The sequence below is a fragment of the Mastigoproctus giganteus genome, chromosome 11, assembly GCF_048544385.1.
Source record: "Mastigoproctus giganteus isolate SK-2022 chromosome 11, ASM4854438v1, whole genome shotgun sequence".
In the NCBI taxonomy this organism is placed as follows: Eukaryota; Metazoa; Arthropoda; class Arachnida; order Uropygi; family Thelyphonidae; genus Mastigoproctus; species Mastigoproctus giganteus.
The window spans coordinates 169821396-169837147 of NC_143585.1; the positions used below are offsets into that span (position 1 = coordinate 169821396).

The 15752-nt window shown below is 35.6% G+C and overlaps 1 protein-coding gene across 1 annotated transcript in view; it reads right to left on the bottom strand.

Annotated features, from left to right (window-relative positions):
- The window catches only part of LOC150078569 (uncharacterized), a 75790-nt gene that overhangs the window by 17450 nt on the left and 42588 nt on the right, over positions 1 to 15752 (bottom strand). Inside the window, exons 6-7 of the mRNA XM_090384614.1 lie at positions 12158 to 12459; positions 774 to 1032 (exon numbers count right to left, since the gene is read on the bottom strand). Of these exons, the coding sequence (XP_090240740.1) occupies positions 774 to 1032; positions 12158 to 12459 (561 nt within the window). The remainder of the gene's footprint in view (positions 1 to 773; positions 1033 to 12157; positions 12460 to 15752) is intronic.

Below are 15752 nucleotides of genomic sequence, written 5' to 3' on the forward strand. Positions count from 1 at the left end.
CAACACGTGTCATCTGTCACTCTGGGTGCTGATTAACTGGTCTTGGGATGGTGAGCATGAATCTTTAGTCTCGAGGAAGGGTGCCCCACTTGTAAGCCATGCATTGGAAGCAATTTTATCTAAGTGGTCTTGATGGAGGTCATTGTACTGCCCACCTTACTATCTTTGCTTCTTCCATCTGGGCAGGAGTGGTCTTCTTCCTTAGGTTGAGTGGGGTATGCTGCTTGTCTATCTTTCTTATGGCCTGGTAGAGTGGTGGTGCTGCGCTGTATTTCTGTTTTTTCTGGAAGTAATCCTTCAGGTTCTCAACTGCTTTCTTCTGTTGCTTGATGAGGTCTGCAAGTCACTTCCTTCTCCACGGATGACTATGCATGGTGTTGGTGGCTGGCTCTTGGTCATCATTGTCCGTGCCTTTCTCACAATCTCCTCTAGCTCACCATTAATCCATTATATGATTCTGAAAGAGTATGTTCACTTGGACTGCTTAGGTGCTTATAGCTTTAACTGTGTTCCCTCTATTCAGTTTTGCTTGGAGCAGGCTTCTTTAGGGGAGAATCTCTGATGGTATTTTTTTGGTCAGGCAGGCCTTGATTTCCTTGTGCTCTAACTGCTGAGCTGCATTATCCCCAGGTATTTATAGGGCTTCGATCTCTTTACCAGTCTGCATCTGGTAGTTTCGGCTAAATATTATTATAATAAATTTTTTTATAATAATAATATTATATGAATATTGTATTAATAATTATTAGTATACAGTATGATTTGCAATTTACCTGAAGAAAACTTCTATTTCCACAGAAGTAGGACGAGTAAAAACAATAGTGACATTTATTCCATAAAGAGGAGAAGTGTCTTTCAAAAACAACAGTATTCTAGAAGAGCAATAACTAGTAAGCACTGGTGGATCAGTCTGATGGGGCGAAATCAAAATGTGATATATGTTGATTAACTGAGTGTGCAATGATAAAATCTCCAATAAAATAGAATGTTGTTCAATCCTGAAAGACATTAGCTGTTGTGAAAGAGAGGTGTCTGAAATTTAAAAAAGAAAAGTTAAAACATATTGCAAAGTTTTCAATAAAATTATTCTGAATATTAAGAACAGATAATTATTAACATGCTTTAAATATTACAGAAAAATGGATGTTACTAAACAGTCCTCACTGTGCACAGCTACAATTAAAATGTATAATTTTTTTTTCCTGATAATAAATTTGATTTTATTCAGATAAAATAAAGTACAGGTACAGCAATCATTCGTGGAAGCATGGGCACCGGCAGCATGGTGCAAGGTGGTACAAATGCACAACCTTTGGATTTCAAAGTAATACACAATTTTTAATATTTTCATTAATTTATCGAAACATTAAAACAATACAAAGTCTACAAAAAAACCAACTAAAATATTAATTCAAATAATTTACCAAAACAAGAACAAAATTAAAATAACTCTTACAAAACAGAATTAGACCCCGTTAATTTCTGTCATTAAATAAAAAATGCAATATTCTCAGCTTCTCTGCGAATTTTGATATAGTTGCATTCATAAAATCTTCATTGCCATCAATTCTTTTTCTGTGTAAACCTGTCATACAAACTTGACTTAATTAAGATACTGCATGTATTCGAAAATTTTCTGAACAAAAACTTCATTCCCACATCCTGCCGGCTCCCATGAGTGGAAGGCATCATATGTTGGATTGCTGTAACTCAATATAATTTTCCATAACTGCAATGTTATACGAACTACTTTTGTTTTTGATAGAGAGGTCCAAAAAAAAGTGTACCAAATTTATCTAAATATTATAGGCTTATTTTTTACCACAAAATGTACCCTTGTTACAATTGGATCATTCCAATCAACAAAAGAAAGCTGAAAATGAAATAGAGTTTTACCACTCAATTTACAATGCCCTAGTTTGCATCTATAACCAATATGATACACCCATAACAATCATAACCAAATCTCTGCTTATATACCCATTCATTCTCTCACTTATATGTCTAATGAAACAGCTGACAATTACACATCATACTAACTGTAAAAGTAAACAAGATAAGGAATATATAAAAAAAAAAGAAGAAAGAAAATCAGATTGGCCGCTTTACATGGTTGTTGCAAGAAAGCCACTAAAAACTCATCCGATGAATTGAATGGGTAAGATCAATTTGCATTGATCTTAAAGCCTGTTCTGTGGTGGTGGTATGGTCCTCCCACAAGTGGTGGTAGTGTCATATTTCTCATAAAAAGCACCTGAGCACAAAAAGAGCTTTTTGATGAGTATGAAGTTACGTATGCCAGCATAGAATCTGTGTGGTACAAGTTAGTTGGAAGCAAAGATATAATCAGAGTGGACTACTATTCACAATCTGCCAATCTACAGATTGGCAGATTGTGAATAGTAGGTTGAGAGTCTCTACATGCAGATGGAATGGGCAAGCAAGAACAAATGTCTTATTATGGTCACTTCACTCTGCTCCAGACTGATCTGGAATAAGTGGGGGGAGAACTCACCAGGGGATAAAATTTTATTAAATAAACTAGATTATTATATGAACCAGTATGTTAGAGAAAATACTAGGGGTGAGATTATTCTTAACCTCATCATTACATGAATCAGATTACATTAGAGCTTAAAGTACAGGAACCATTGTCAGATAGTGATCATGCAATTGTCAGTTGGAAGAAGAAAAAAAGATGTTACAGGTAAAGGATGGATTTTAATTTCAAAAGAGGGAATTTGACAGTTTAAGGTGGTATGTGGCATCTATTAATTAGGCGAATTGCAGAGTGAGAGCAAATATATTTGAATTATGCAATACCGTTAAAGCAAAAATCACAGAAGCCTTGAACACATACATACTGTTAAGAAAATATTGCAGGAGGATGCCAAAATGGATGAATGCAGAGCTGGCCAGCCAAACAGAGCAGAAAAAGACAGGATAGGATAGTTAGAGAGTGACAAAAAGTACTGAAACCCACAACAGGTACAAACTGATTTGTAACAGTACCACAAATATGGTTATGAAGGTCAAGGCTGCATATGAGAAAACACTGGCTAAAAGAGCAAAGAATGGGGACAAGGAATTTTTCATATATGAATAAAAATAAGAAGAAAACGAATCAGAACAGATCCTTGTGCACTGGGTGCAGAAAGTCTTAGATAATCCAGCTGATGTTGCGGATGAATTGAATAGGTACTTTGCATTTGACAAAAGACCCTTCATGCTGAGAAGAGGCTGAACCATAAAATTAATGATTTCAAAATTACAAACTGTTTACTAGAAAATGTTTTGAGCATAAAGGCAAATAAGGCTCCTGGAGTTGATAGCACATGCCTAGTAATTTTGAGGGAGGCTGCCAGAGAGAGAGTAGTGAAACATTGAGGTTAATTATGAGGGCATCTTTGTCCTCAGGAAAGATTCCTTTGGATCGTAGAACTGCCAATGTATCACCACTACATACAGGCAGATCTAAGAAGTCAGTAACTACAGACCAATTAGCCTGCTTCAGTGGCAGGGAAAATCTTAGAGGCAATGATTAAGAGTGCAGTCCAGACATTTCGATAGATATGGCATTCTGAAGGACACACAACATAGTTTTGTTAAGAAAAATCATGCTTAACTAACTTAGTAGGCTATTTTGACACAGTTATTGAGCTGGATGTAGGGAACAATTTCAACAGTTTAAGTGGATTTTAGCAAAGCATTTAACCCAGTCCCTCATGAGAGGCTAGATTAGTAACGAATGGGCCTGGAGTACTGGGGTCCATAGCTACTGGTTTTGTACTTTATTTGTACTTTATCTGTTAATAAATAACTGGGTATAACTGTATATATCTGTATTAGAGGCTAGATTAAATGCTTTGCTAAATGCTATTCGCTGAAACATGTTGGGATTACTGGAAAGATTCTAAGATGGATTGCTAGGTGGCTGCAGGGCAGAAGGAAGAGGATTGTGATTAATGGATATTCTTCAGTTTGGTGTAACATCAGGAATGGGAACACCCAAGAATCAGTTCTTGGACCACTACTGCTTCTGATTTTCATAAATGACATTTACGATGGGATAGAAGGCACAATGCCAAAATTTACAGATGATTTAAAGGTTGGTAGAGTCAGAATTGATCAGTGCCAAGCACTGATCCTTCAGGATCAGCCAAGCACTCCTTCAGGATGACTTGAAAAAACTTTGAAAATGATCAGATAACTGGCACCATCTTTTAATGCAGCAAAATGCAAGGCTATTAATATCGAATTACTGTGGCACAGAGCGAAATGGAGGCAGAACAAGTTATGATAAGTTTGATAAAGGAAATATATACATATATACAAACTAACACCAGACGATATCTCCACCGCTCTCAGACTGTGCTTAACAGGCGGTGCAATCATGTTTAACGACTCCATCTACCAGCAAGTACATGGCACAGCAATGGGTTCCCCAGTTAGTTCGGTCACGGCAAACATCGCAATGGAGGAGTTAGAGGGTCGTGCATTTACAGACGTACCAGATCCCATTGCCTTTTGGTGTCGCCATGTGGATGATGTGTTTGTAGTTATCCCCAGAAATTCAGGTGACCGAATCTTAGCCCACCTCAACTCTCTGTCACCTTTCATAAAATTCACGATCGAGCTAGAGTCGAACAACACCATACCATACTTAGACACCCTTGTCCGGCGCGAGGGCACATGCTTGAAGATAACAGTCCATCGTAAACCTATGTGTGCTGGCCAATTTACCAACTTCCGGTCAGCACACGTGCGTAGCCATCTTCTTGCCACTGCACGAACCTTACTAACTCGCGCCTGGACACACTAGTTCTGTAAATGAGAGGCGCACAGAAATCGCTAAAGTCAAGGCAGACCTTACAAGGTGTGGCTATCCCATCAATACCCTTGACAGGTGTGACCTACAGGCACGCAACCACGTAGCGACCAACAGAAACATCCAAGGTGGTGACTCAACCACGAGCGCCTTTATCCCATACTACCCAAACCTATCACAACAGGTCTGTAGAATCTTAAAATCACATGGGATAAAGTGTGTGTAACTCCCAGGCAGGAAACTACGATCCCTCATCTCCAAAGTGAAAACACCTGTCCCCACCCTACTACAAAGCGGATTGGTCTACCGCATCTCTTGCCGTGACTGCACTAGTTGCTACTTCGGGGAAACTGGGAGACGGCTCGAAAAACGCCTTTCCGAACACAAAAGAGCGATCCGCTTAGCGGATGTGGAGCACTCAGCTATTGCCGAGCACGTCTGGGCAACCCACCACGACATTGACCCACACCGCGATGTCGTGATTGTGGATAAGTCAAGCCATTATCTGCGCCACGCCTGGTTGGAATCGTTAAACATCAAATGCTCCAATACCTCAGTGAACAGGAACAGTGGTTGTCAAGTCCACCCTATCACCGAAGCAACGATCCCGTCCATTGACAAGCGCTGGCCACGGTCCACATACATCATAACCACAGGCTTCAACCTCAAACAATTAGCCACGCGCTTCACGTACCAGATTGGCAGTACACGCCTCTATTCTAACTGTCATTTCATACCAACTGAAGAAGGTTAACTAGATAACCGAAAGCTTTATGTATCTAATCTAATATATGTATATTTCTTATTAAACCTGTTACAATCTACATTTTTGTATCCGTTTCGCTCTGAGCAACTGTAATTTTAATTTTAGTAATACATATATTAGATTAGATACTAATCTAATATATGTATGTATATTAGATTAATATCTGATATACATCTAATCAAGTATCTAATCTAATATATATGTATTTCCTTTATCAAACTTATCATAACTTGTTCTGTCTCCGTTTCGCTCTGTGCCACAGTAATTCGATATTAATAATGAATCCAGAGCGCACAGGCCTCTTTAATCATAAAATGCAAGGCTCTTACACTTGTTAGTAAAATGAATGAAGGCAGAATTTTCACTGTTATTGAGAATTCCAGAATTCAGGGGTAAAAATTCAAATTACAGTGAATTGTTGAAAATGTTTGTTTTAGCCAATGTGTCGTTATTTACTGGAACAAGTTGCCTTTGCAAGTAGTTGAGGCTGACAGTTTGACAAAATTCAAGGGGTCAACTGAATAGTTACTTACATGAGGAAGGAAGCACATAATTTATATTTTCTTATCTACTTTTCTTTTCTTTTTTTTTTTGGCCAGTGCAACAAAGGTCTCTGGCTTCCTTGCACTATACAGAAAATTCTATTACTACTCAGGTCATCACAAAAGAACTGGATGCTAAAAATTATTTTAACAACATACATTTAGATTTCGTTAAAGTTTGATAATGTACCACAGGTAAGACTGCTACATAAATTGGGGCAATGGGGCATTACGAGCAAGTTACTACTAAGGATAAAGGAATGGTTCAGTGGTAGTAGAAAAATAATGGTTATTACAGTCAGGACTGACACAAATCTGTCGGAATGGTGGTTAGTGACAGAAAGGAATAGCTAAGTGAGTATATTACTTCAAGAAGATCTAGATAAATTGGCAAATGAACTGAAAAATAGCATACAAGATTTAATATTGATAAAATTTGAAGCATGGTTGCAGAATAGATGATTGGAAGTTTTGCCCTTAGCCAGTGGGTGGTTGATTGCGGGAATAAATTTCCATCTGATGCTGTGGAAGTAGATAGCTTGAATAAATTGAAGGAAGAATTAGACAAGCTGCTGTATAGGGGTGAGATTGATAGGTGGAAGGGTTTTTTTTTTTTTTTTTTTTTGGCTGATGCTCCATTTGCCACTACTAATACTAAAATGCAAGGTAATGAGTAGGTAATGCATTTGGGTAGCCTGCAATAACATATATTTCTTTTTGAGCTACCTTAGTTTTGTGCTACTCAAGCACCAAATTAAGATAGTTAGGGGAAAAAAAAAACAACCTATGGGTAACTGTATAGTTCTGATATAAAGTTCTCCAAACAGAGTGTTCAAGCTGTGAGAACAGCTCATTGACCAATACTAATTGACCAATACAGCTCATTGACCAATACCAATACTAATACAAGAAACTGTTAAGAGAGACAAAAAGATAATTATCCCATTGTATAAGGCAATGGTTAGACCACATCCAGGCTTGGAAACCTCATTTAGGATGATCATAGATATGCTGGAAAGGGTGCAGCAAAGAGAAGAGTAACATGATTAACTGGAGCACAAAAGGATATTCATATCAAGAAAGATTGAAGTTTTGTGAATTGCAGTCTCTGCAAGATAACCAAATTAAGGTGTAACTGCAGACACTTGTAATAATGAAGAAACTAATAATGTAATTATTTTTATTAAAAAATAATTTTATTAAAAAAAGTTTTTATTTCATGTGTATTTTATTAAAAAATAAAATAAATTAAAATTTTAAAAAATAATTTTTTTTTGTATTACAAACTGGCCTACTGTATACAAAAGTAGTAGTAGTTCCAATATTAAATTATTTCAAAACAATTATATCCAAAATTCAAAATCATAATAAATGGACAGTGGTTTATGTTAAATATTGATGTTTGAGACCCTAAACAGTTAGATATATTCATTAAATGTAACTTAGTAACTTTTTCTATCAGTTATTTTTATTACTTTTCCAAGTTTAATTAAGAAGATTTAACTTGCTTTGCATATTTTCAGTTCATATGTTTCTGGGTTGTGAATAAAACTGCTTTATTTTATGAACTACAACTTAAAAAATATTTACTTATAATTATATCTATAATTCAGTTCGATAATTCAGATATCTCCCAACCCAGTCCAACCGAGTGACAATCTACTGTATGTGTATGCTTAGTATTCAATAGCATTAAATATTTAGAAAAATACAGTAAAATCTCAGTAATTCAGTCTAATAAGGGAAAGGGGCAGTTGAAATATAATCAACAGCAGATATTTTCACATTGTAGTTCATAAAAATGTATTAACAATCCAGCAAGATATGCTAATTTAGATATTATGACAAAAATATGATGAAAGTAGGTACCTACATGGTGATCTCATTGAGGTATAAGGCCTAGAATGGTTTGAGCAAGCTCAATGTTGATGGGATTCTTCCTCCTGCTCAGATTGCACACCTGAGGTGGCATAAATTCAAATTGAGGAAAGACAGTTATAGAATAGATGTGCAGAAATTTGCCTTTAGTCAGTGGGTTGATTGCTGGAACAAACTTCCATCTGTTGTTGTGGAAGTTGACAGCTTAAAGAAATTCAAGGAAGAACTGGACAAACTTTTAGAGCAAATGGATGGGTGAAATGGGAAGTTTTTTTTTTTTTTTTTTCTCTTGGCTGATGCTGTATAAGCTTGCTTTCTTGCATCATATGCCTCTAGTAATGCTAATGCTAAAATGAAAAAAAAAAAAAAAAAAAAACTTTCAATATGTTTATATGAAAAAAAAAAAATTTTGGCTAAGGTCAACACGAGAACCACGGGAAACTTCGGGAAAACTTACTGGCCAAAATCGTTTCCCGCTACCGCAGTTTCTCTCTGCATCCTTGGTAAACAGATGGTGCGTATTATCGGTAGTGGCAGTAGAAGTCGATAATGATATACTGATTAGTTTTTTCTCGTTATTAAAAGCAGCTTATCAAATTTCATGAATTTAATGCCTTCGTGGCTGAAATTCACTTACGGGTACACCCTCCAGACTGCCTGTCTTTGGGTGTTTATTCACCGTCTAAGAAGTTATACATCGTCTGTAGAAGTTATTTAACAAAATAACTTCAACAGATGGTGCATGTTATCAGTAGTGGCAGTAGAAGTCATTTTGCCCTAAGACTGAGGCAGTTTGGAGAGTGTACCTGTAAGTAAATTTCAGCCGTGAATGCGTTACACTCATCAACTCCGATAAGCTGCTTTTAATAATGAGAAAAAACAATCAATACATCATTATTGACTTCTATTGCCATTACCAATAACACGCGCATCTGTTTACCGAGAATGCAGGGAGAAACTGTGGTTGTAGGAAACGATTTTGCCCGGTAAGTTTCCCCAAAGTATTTCGTGGTTCTTGTGTTGGCTTTCTTTATCTTCGCCAAAATTTTAATATAAAGGTTCTAGAAATTATAGACCCTTCCCATTACAGAAGGGTCTGGAATTTCAGTCCTTTCCCATTACTACTGTAATGGGAAGGGACTGGAATTTTCTGTTGATAAAGATACTGTTGTATTACGGTTCATAATGTTGTTCTTCATTTCTCTTAAGGGATAAAAAAACTGTTTGAATTCCTCTTAAGAATTAGCAAATTTAATAGGTGCATCAAAGCAACTTCTGTCTTTGCATATTTAACTTTTAGTTCTTTACTTTCTTCTTCTTCTTTGTCTTTCCTACAAATCCTTTTTCCCTTGAATTGCTTGTGCCTATTTCTTCTTCTTCTTCTGTTACTATATGATAATCAGCTTCATCTTGGGCTAGATGAAGATGAAGAATCCTTTTTGCCATTGTTGTGCAATACATTTTGATACTCTCCATCTTTGATCCCATCTAAATCAATAAAAACATTGTCAATGTTTAATAGCTTTTCCAGCCAATTACTATTATACTTTGCTTACTTCTTTCCAACGTAAGCAAGTGAGACTCGTGGCAGAGAAGAAAAATGCATGGGATGCATATAAATTATCAGGCAACATAGAAGCCTATGATACATATAAGCTAGTCTGTAATCAAGTCACAAAGGAGGTTAGGCAGGTGAAGGCAGATTACGAGAAATCTTTGGCAAAGGATGCTAAGAAAAACAGCAAGGATTTCTTTACTTATATAAACTCTAAACGGAAGGGAATGAATCTGATTGGTCCACTTGATATCGATGGTTCGACTGTTGATGATCCTGCTCAGAGAGCAAACAAACTGAATGAGTATTTTGCATCTACATTCACACATGAGGAGTTATTAAGGTTTGAAAATGCCACAAGGTTATCAAATTGTAACAGACTGCTTAATGATTTTGTAATAACTGAGAACAAAGTGGAGGAGAAATTGTTGAAGTTAAACATAAGAAAGGCAACTGGGGTGGATGGGATCTATCCAGTTATATTAAAGGAGGTGGCAAAGGAACTAAGCAAACCCTTAGCCATAATTATGAGAGCATCCTTGGACTCAGGGGAGGTCCCCACGGACTGGAGTTGTGCAAATGTGTCCCCAATTCACAAATGGGGATCGAAGGGTGACATGAGTAATTACATACCAGTTAATTTAACTTCTGTTCCGGGTAAAATAATGGAGTCACTGGTTAAAGATGCATTGCAGGATCATCTAGACAAGACTGCAGCAATAATTCAGACACAGCATGGGTTTGTTAAGGGAAAGTCTTGTCTGACAAATCTGATAGTATATTATGATGTGGTTACAAAGGAACTGGATGCAAAAAAATAATTTTGATATCATATACTAGGATTTCAGGAAAGCTTTTGACACTGTTCCCATGGAAGACTATTGTACAAATTGGAGCAGAATGGTATTAAGGGTAAGTTGCTACAATGGATAAAAGGATGGTTGAGTGGGAGAAGACAGAGGGTGGTAATTAATGGGTGCTGCTCTTCATGGACTAATGTTATTAGTGGAGTCCCGCAAGGTTCGGTGTTGGGTCCACTGTTGTTTTGTATATTTACCAATGATATTGATGAAAGTATATCAGGCTTAGTGTCGAAGTTTGCAGATGATACAAAGGTTGGCAGGGTTGTTAATGACAGTAATGGCATTAACAACCCTGCAACAGGATCTAGAAAATTTGGGCAGATGGGCTGAGAAGTGGCAACTGAAGTTTAATATTGAAAAATGCAAAGTACTGCACATGGGTAGAAGTAACCCCAGAGAAACATACCAACTGTGTGGTACTACACTTAATGTGGTAAAAAATGAAAAAGACCTGGGAGTAATTGTGCAGCCAGATATGAAGTTTTCTGAGCAATGCAGACACACTGCCAGGGCAGGTCATGGGGTGATGTCAATGATATACAGGAATTTTGTTAGCAAGGAAAAGGAGGTGATTGTCCCTCTGTATAGGGCAATGGTCAGGCCACGCCTTGAGTACTGCGTACAGGTCTGGAGGCCTCATTTTAGGAAGGATGTAGATTTGCTTGAGCGTGTACAGAGAAGGGCAACAAGATTGGTGAGGGGAATGAAGGGATCCTCTTACCAGGAGAGGCTTAAGTTCTGCAAATTGCAGCAGCTGGAGACTAGGCATCTTTGAGGTGATCTCATTGAGGTGTATAAGGCCTTGAATGGGTTGAGCATGCTGAATTCTGATTGGATTCTTCCACTTGTTTAGATTACGAACCTAAGGGGGCATAAATTGAAATTGAGGAAGGACAGATGTAGAATAGATGTGCAGAAATTTGCCTTTAGCCAGCGGGCGGTTAATTGCTGGAACAAACTTCTATCTGTCGTTGTGGAAGTTGATAGGTTAAACAGATTTAAGGAGGAACTGGACAAATATTTAGAGAGGATTGTTTTGTAATTTTTTTTTTTGGCTGATGCTGCATAAGCTCAAACGCTTGCTTTCTTGCATCACATGCCACTACTACTACTACTTGCAGCCCAGTTACAAACAGCATTTTTTATGCTATAATTTTTAATACTGGCCACTGTATTTTTCTTCTTGTGTCCTGATGACTGTCAGAATCATCAAGAAAACAATACTCTTAAATCAATACAAACTTAAATCTTATTTTTTCTTTAATGCAAATGTTCAGAGCTAAGTATGACATCCTGACCTATAAACTGTACAGTATAAGGCCTATGGGATGTAATAAAAGGCACTTGATATTGCTTCCATTGACAAAATTTCAGAAGGAAATTGCATTATCTAGAAATAATAAACCATATTGTTTTATTTCATTTAATTGTTCCATTTGAATGGTTTTATTTCTTTTAAAGGGTGCATGGGAAACCACCTGGGAGAAGTTCTGAAGTGCATCATTAAATTCTAGTTTAGGGAAAACCGCCATTCTACATAATATATACACATAAAAGCAGTCCAAATATGTGAAGTTTTACTGTACTGCAAATGTTTCAGAGTATGTCAAAATTTTTACTTTCTTTTCTTAGTTCTCTGCGCTTGCTGAAAGCCAGAAAAAAATATATATATACATGAGAATAATATTAATTTGGTCCCTACACAGAGTTATAAAGCATACTTACCTTTTACATACCACTTATGTGTCTTCATGAGTTTTCCAAAATGTAAATTACAACATTTTGAAACCTGCTCTTTATGAGAGTTCCAACTAATAACAGAGCAAGTGCAAAGTACATCTGAAAGAAAGACTGGAACTGGCATGCTAATTACTAATAATACTGTATCTTCAGGCTCTATATTATTCTTTTCAAAATTTGAAGTTTTCACACACGGTTCACAGATATCAAACTGCCTAAACAGTTTACTTATAAACTGTAAAGGCTGTTCTTCGGTGGATGAATAGACTTGAAGGCTAGGCAGAGATCTGAAAGAAAAATTAAATTTGGTACAAATACTAATGGTTTTTTCTTTCTTTCTTTTTTTTTTTTTTTAGTTATCACAGAATAGAAACATAGTTATTATTATTATTATTGTTAGTGCATACTCATGATTAGGGTTAGGTATTTTTCATGGGCAAAAATCATGAAGAAGTAAAAAAAAACAAAACAAAACAATGCAATCATGAGAAATCATGAAAAAAGAAAAACATCACGAGGAGTCATGGAAATAATTTTAAAATTCACAGAAAAATCACAGCTGATTTTACAGCATCTTGGACGTGTATCTGATTTTGTAACAAAATTTTCAAATAAAAATGTCTATTGCTAGCCATGTTACAAATTTCCAAAAAAGTGGTGTCAAATTGAAATTTTTGAGACCACCTATACTTAAGCAAAAAAAATAAAAAAAATAAAAAAATGTACAACAAATTATATTTTGAAATAAGAAATATCATTCCTTCTTCAAGGCAAAACAAAACAGAATATATGCTGCGTGCATGTACATATGAGTGTAATTACCGCTACTATGAATATAAGAATGTTGTTGTCAGTTCATTTTTATATATGCCGACCGGGATAGCCAGGTGGGTAAAGTGCCTGCCTGGCAACCCAAAGGTTGCAGGTTCGAATCCCGCCTCGGGCTTGGATATCACGATGGTGCCACACCTCCAGTTATGGTTGGATTTCACAGCCACGATACATGAAGGAAGCAGGAAAAAACTGGTTCCTTCGTGTATTGCTCACATCATACGAAATAAATAAATAAATAAATTTTTATATATTAGTAAATCTTGATTGCAGTAGTGAAATAGTTACAAGATATATATTAAAACATTCCCTCCAAGGCCCAGGGGATCCACAAATAAAAAATTACGGAAAAAAAGAATGCCATAAGTTGATAGTACATTATTTATTCTAAATAAGAAGTTACTCGTTTTATTTAAAATAAATATTAATAAGATAGCCACAATGAAAATTTTTAAATTAAAATAACTATTGTCAATTAAAAGTAGAAATTTCAGCCATGAAAAGGAAACTATTTTCTGCAAAGTTATGCAGAAATAGAAAATCTCAGAATCATTAAAGTGTAGCTGAAAAATAAAATTTAGTTTCAGAAATTAACATCGTACTTATAAGGAATGTTGGGGGACAGGACCGGCTTTAGGTCTATCAGCACCCTGTGAAAGATTTTTTGTTGCACCCCAACTTTATTAAAATGTTTGAAAATTATATATAAAAAAAAATCCGGTAAGCAGTCATTTTATTAAAAATGTAGTGAAAATCTCACTACATTTTTAATGAAATGTAGTGAGATTTTCAATAAAATTTTAAATTTTTAATAAAATCCTCACATGCCTTCCTCGTGAGTCAGTAGATTAATTAAAATCAAACAATAATTTACTCCTGAGAAAAGTACATGAGGTACGCGTCACATTCTTGGCTATATTTTTAACTGACTCAGCATCCTAAAGAATTTTTTTTTTATTATCCAACTTATCTCATCAAACAAATCTTTCCTCTCATCTATTTTTAAAAAATTATATATCTTTGTTGTTAATGGAAAAATACTTACATTTTTTTATTAAAAAAAAATAAGGTTTCTTAAAAAAGCAAGAAACACGGAAATACGAGGGTCTTTCAAAATATATTATTTTAGAAATAAATAACTAACCAAATTATTTAATATAATAATGTTATCTATTATATAATTAGTATCAACAAAAATTGTATATAAACATTATTTAATTTAAACAAGAAAAAAATAAATAAAAAAAAAAACAACAGAAAGTTAAATTCTTTGGTATAAAAATCAAGTAAATACTCAAATACTACTAAATACTCAAAAATAGGACATCTACTAAATAAAAATACGAATATTATGAAAAATTTACTTATTCTCACTTTTTTACTAGCGAAAGTTTTAATTAATTCAGAAAAATCCATGTTTTGAGCCACATCATTTTCGATCAAAAGGGTCTCTAGTGAAGTTAACATTTCTTGCGACATAAATGAGCACATATATGTTTTTATTAGTTTTGATTTTGAGAAACTTCTCTCACCACTAGCTACAGAAACTGGTATGGTTAATAAGATTCTTAAACATACCCACACATTCGGATATAAATCTTACAGCTTCGTCTTTTTTATAAAATTTAATATAAAAAAGAAAAATGTTGCGGAACACTGCTTTATATGACAAATTTATCAGTTTGTCATAAAGCAGTGTTCCGCAACCTTTTTCTCTTTGCGGCACACCTTAAGTTATCCATGACACAACACAGCACATCAAAATCTTAATCTTCCAAAAAGCATAGTTTATGGCAATGTTAATATGAATATGCTATAAGTCACAATAGAATCAATTATTATTGTTCCTACAATCCAACTAAAATTGGCTCCTGCATATATTAACATTTTTGAACCCTAAATCACTATACAAAAGCAATGCCAAAAAAATAAAATAATAAAATAATAATAATAAAAATTCTATTAGTATTAAGCCAAATAACTACCCATATCTTCGATGTGCTACTTGTGCCTGCTTTACTGAACACAGACGGCTGATGCATGGCAGAATCGTTGACAATGCAAACCTCATTTCTTCATAAATGGATCTCAGTCTCTCCATCTTTGATGTTTTAATTTCAGTCAAGATTGAAAAACCCAGTTGAAAATGAAAATCTAGTTGAAAATGGTAAAAAAAGTAAAAGTAAAGTGCAGCCATTATCAACCCACTGCAGGATGCTCTCCTCAACAATTCATGTTGAGGGAAATGGACCATAATCTGCCACGCTGGTCCAGTGCGGGTTGGCAGATCGACCGTATTCAGCAGTCAAGGGCTTGAACCCCGGTCTACTCAAAGAGCGTGTGCTACTGCACTCCCGCTCCTGCCCACTCGGCTACGGAGGCCTTGAAAATGGTAATAACATATTAACTGCCATCTCGGAGCTAAATTCTTTCCCCAAACACAAAATGTGTCCAATTGCACTTCACAATGTTCTGTCCACCTTCAGATCTGTTAGTTCCTCTTGTACATTCATCGGAAGAGATTTTGTATCTGCAACAAATGGATCATGAATCCAGTCGACATCTTCAACTCTCTCTCCGAAATAATCCTTGAACTTCTGCTGCAAGTTATCTAAATGTTCTTTAATGAAATCCATCACCACATTATTACCAGCAGCAAGTTGGAAACATCTCAAACAATCCATTTCAATGCATTGTATCCACAAATCCAGCTTATTCTGAAAGCTGGAATCTTATCCATACTCGTAAA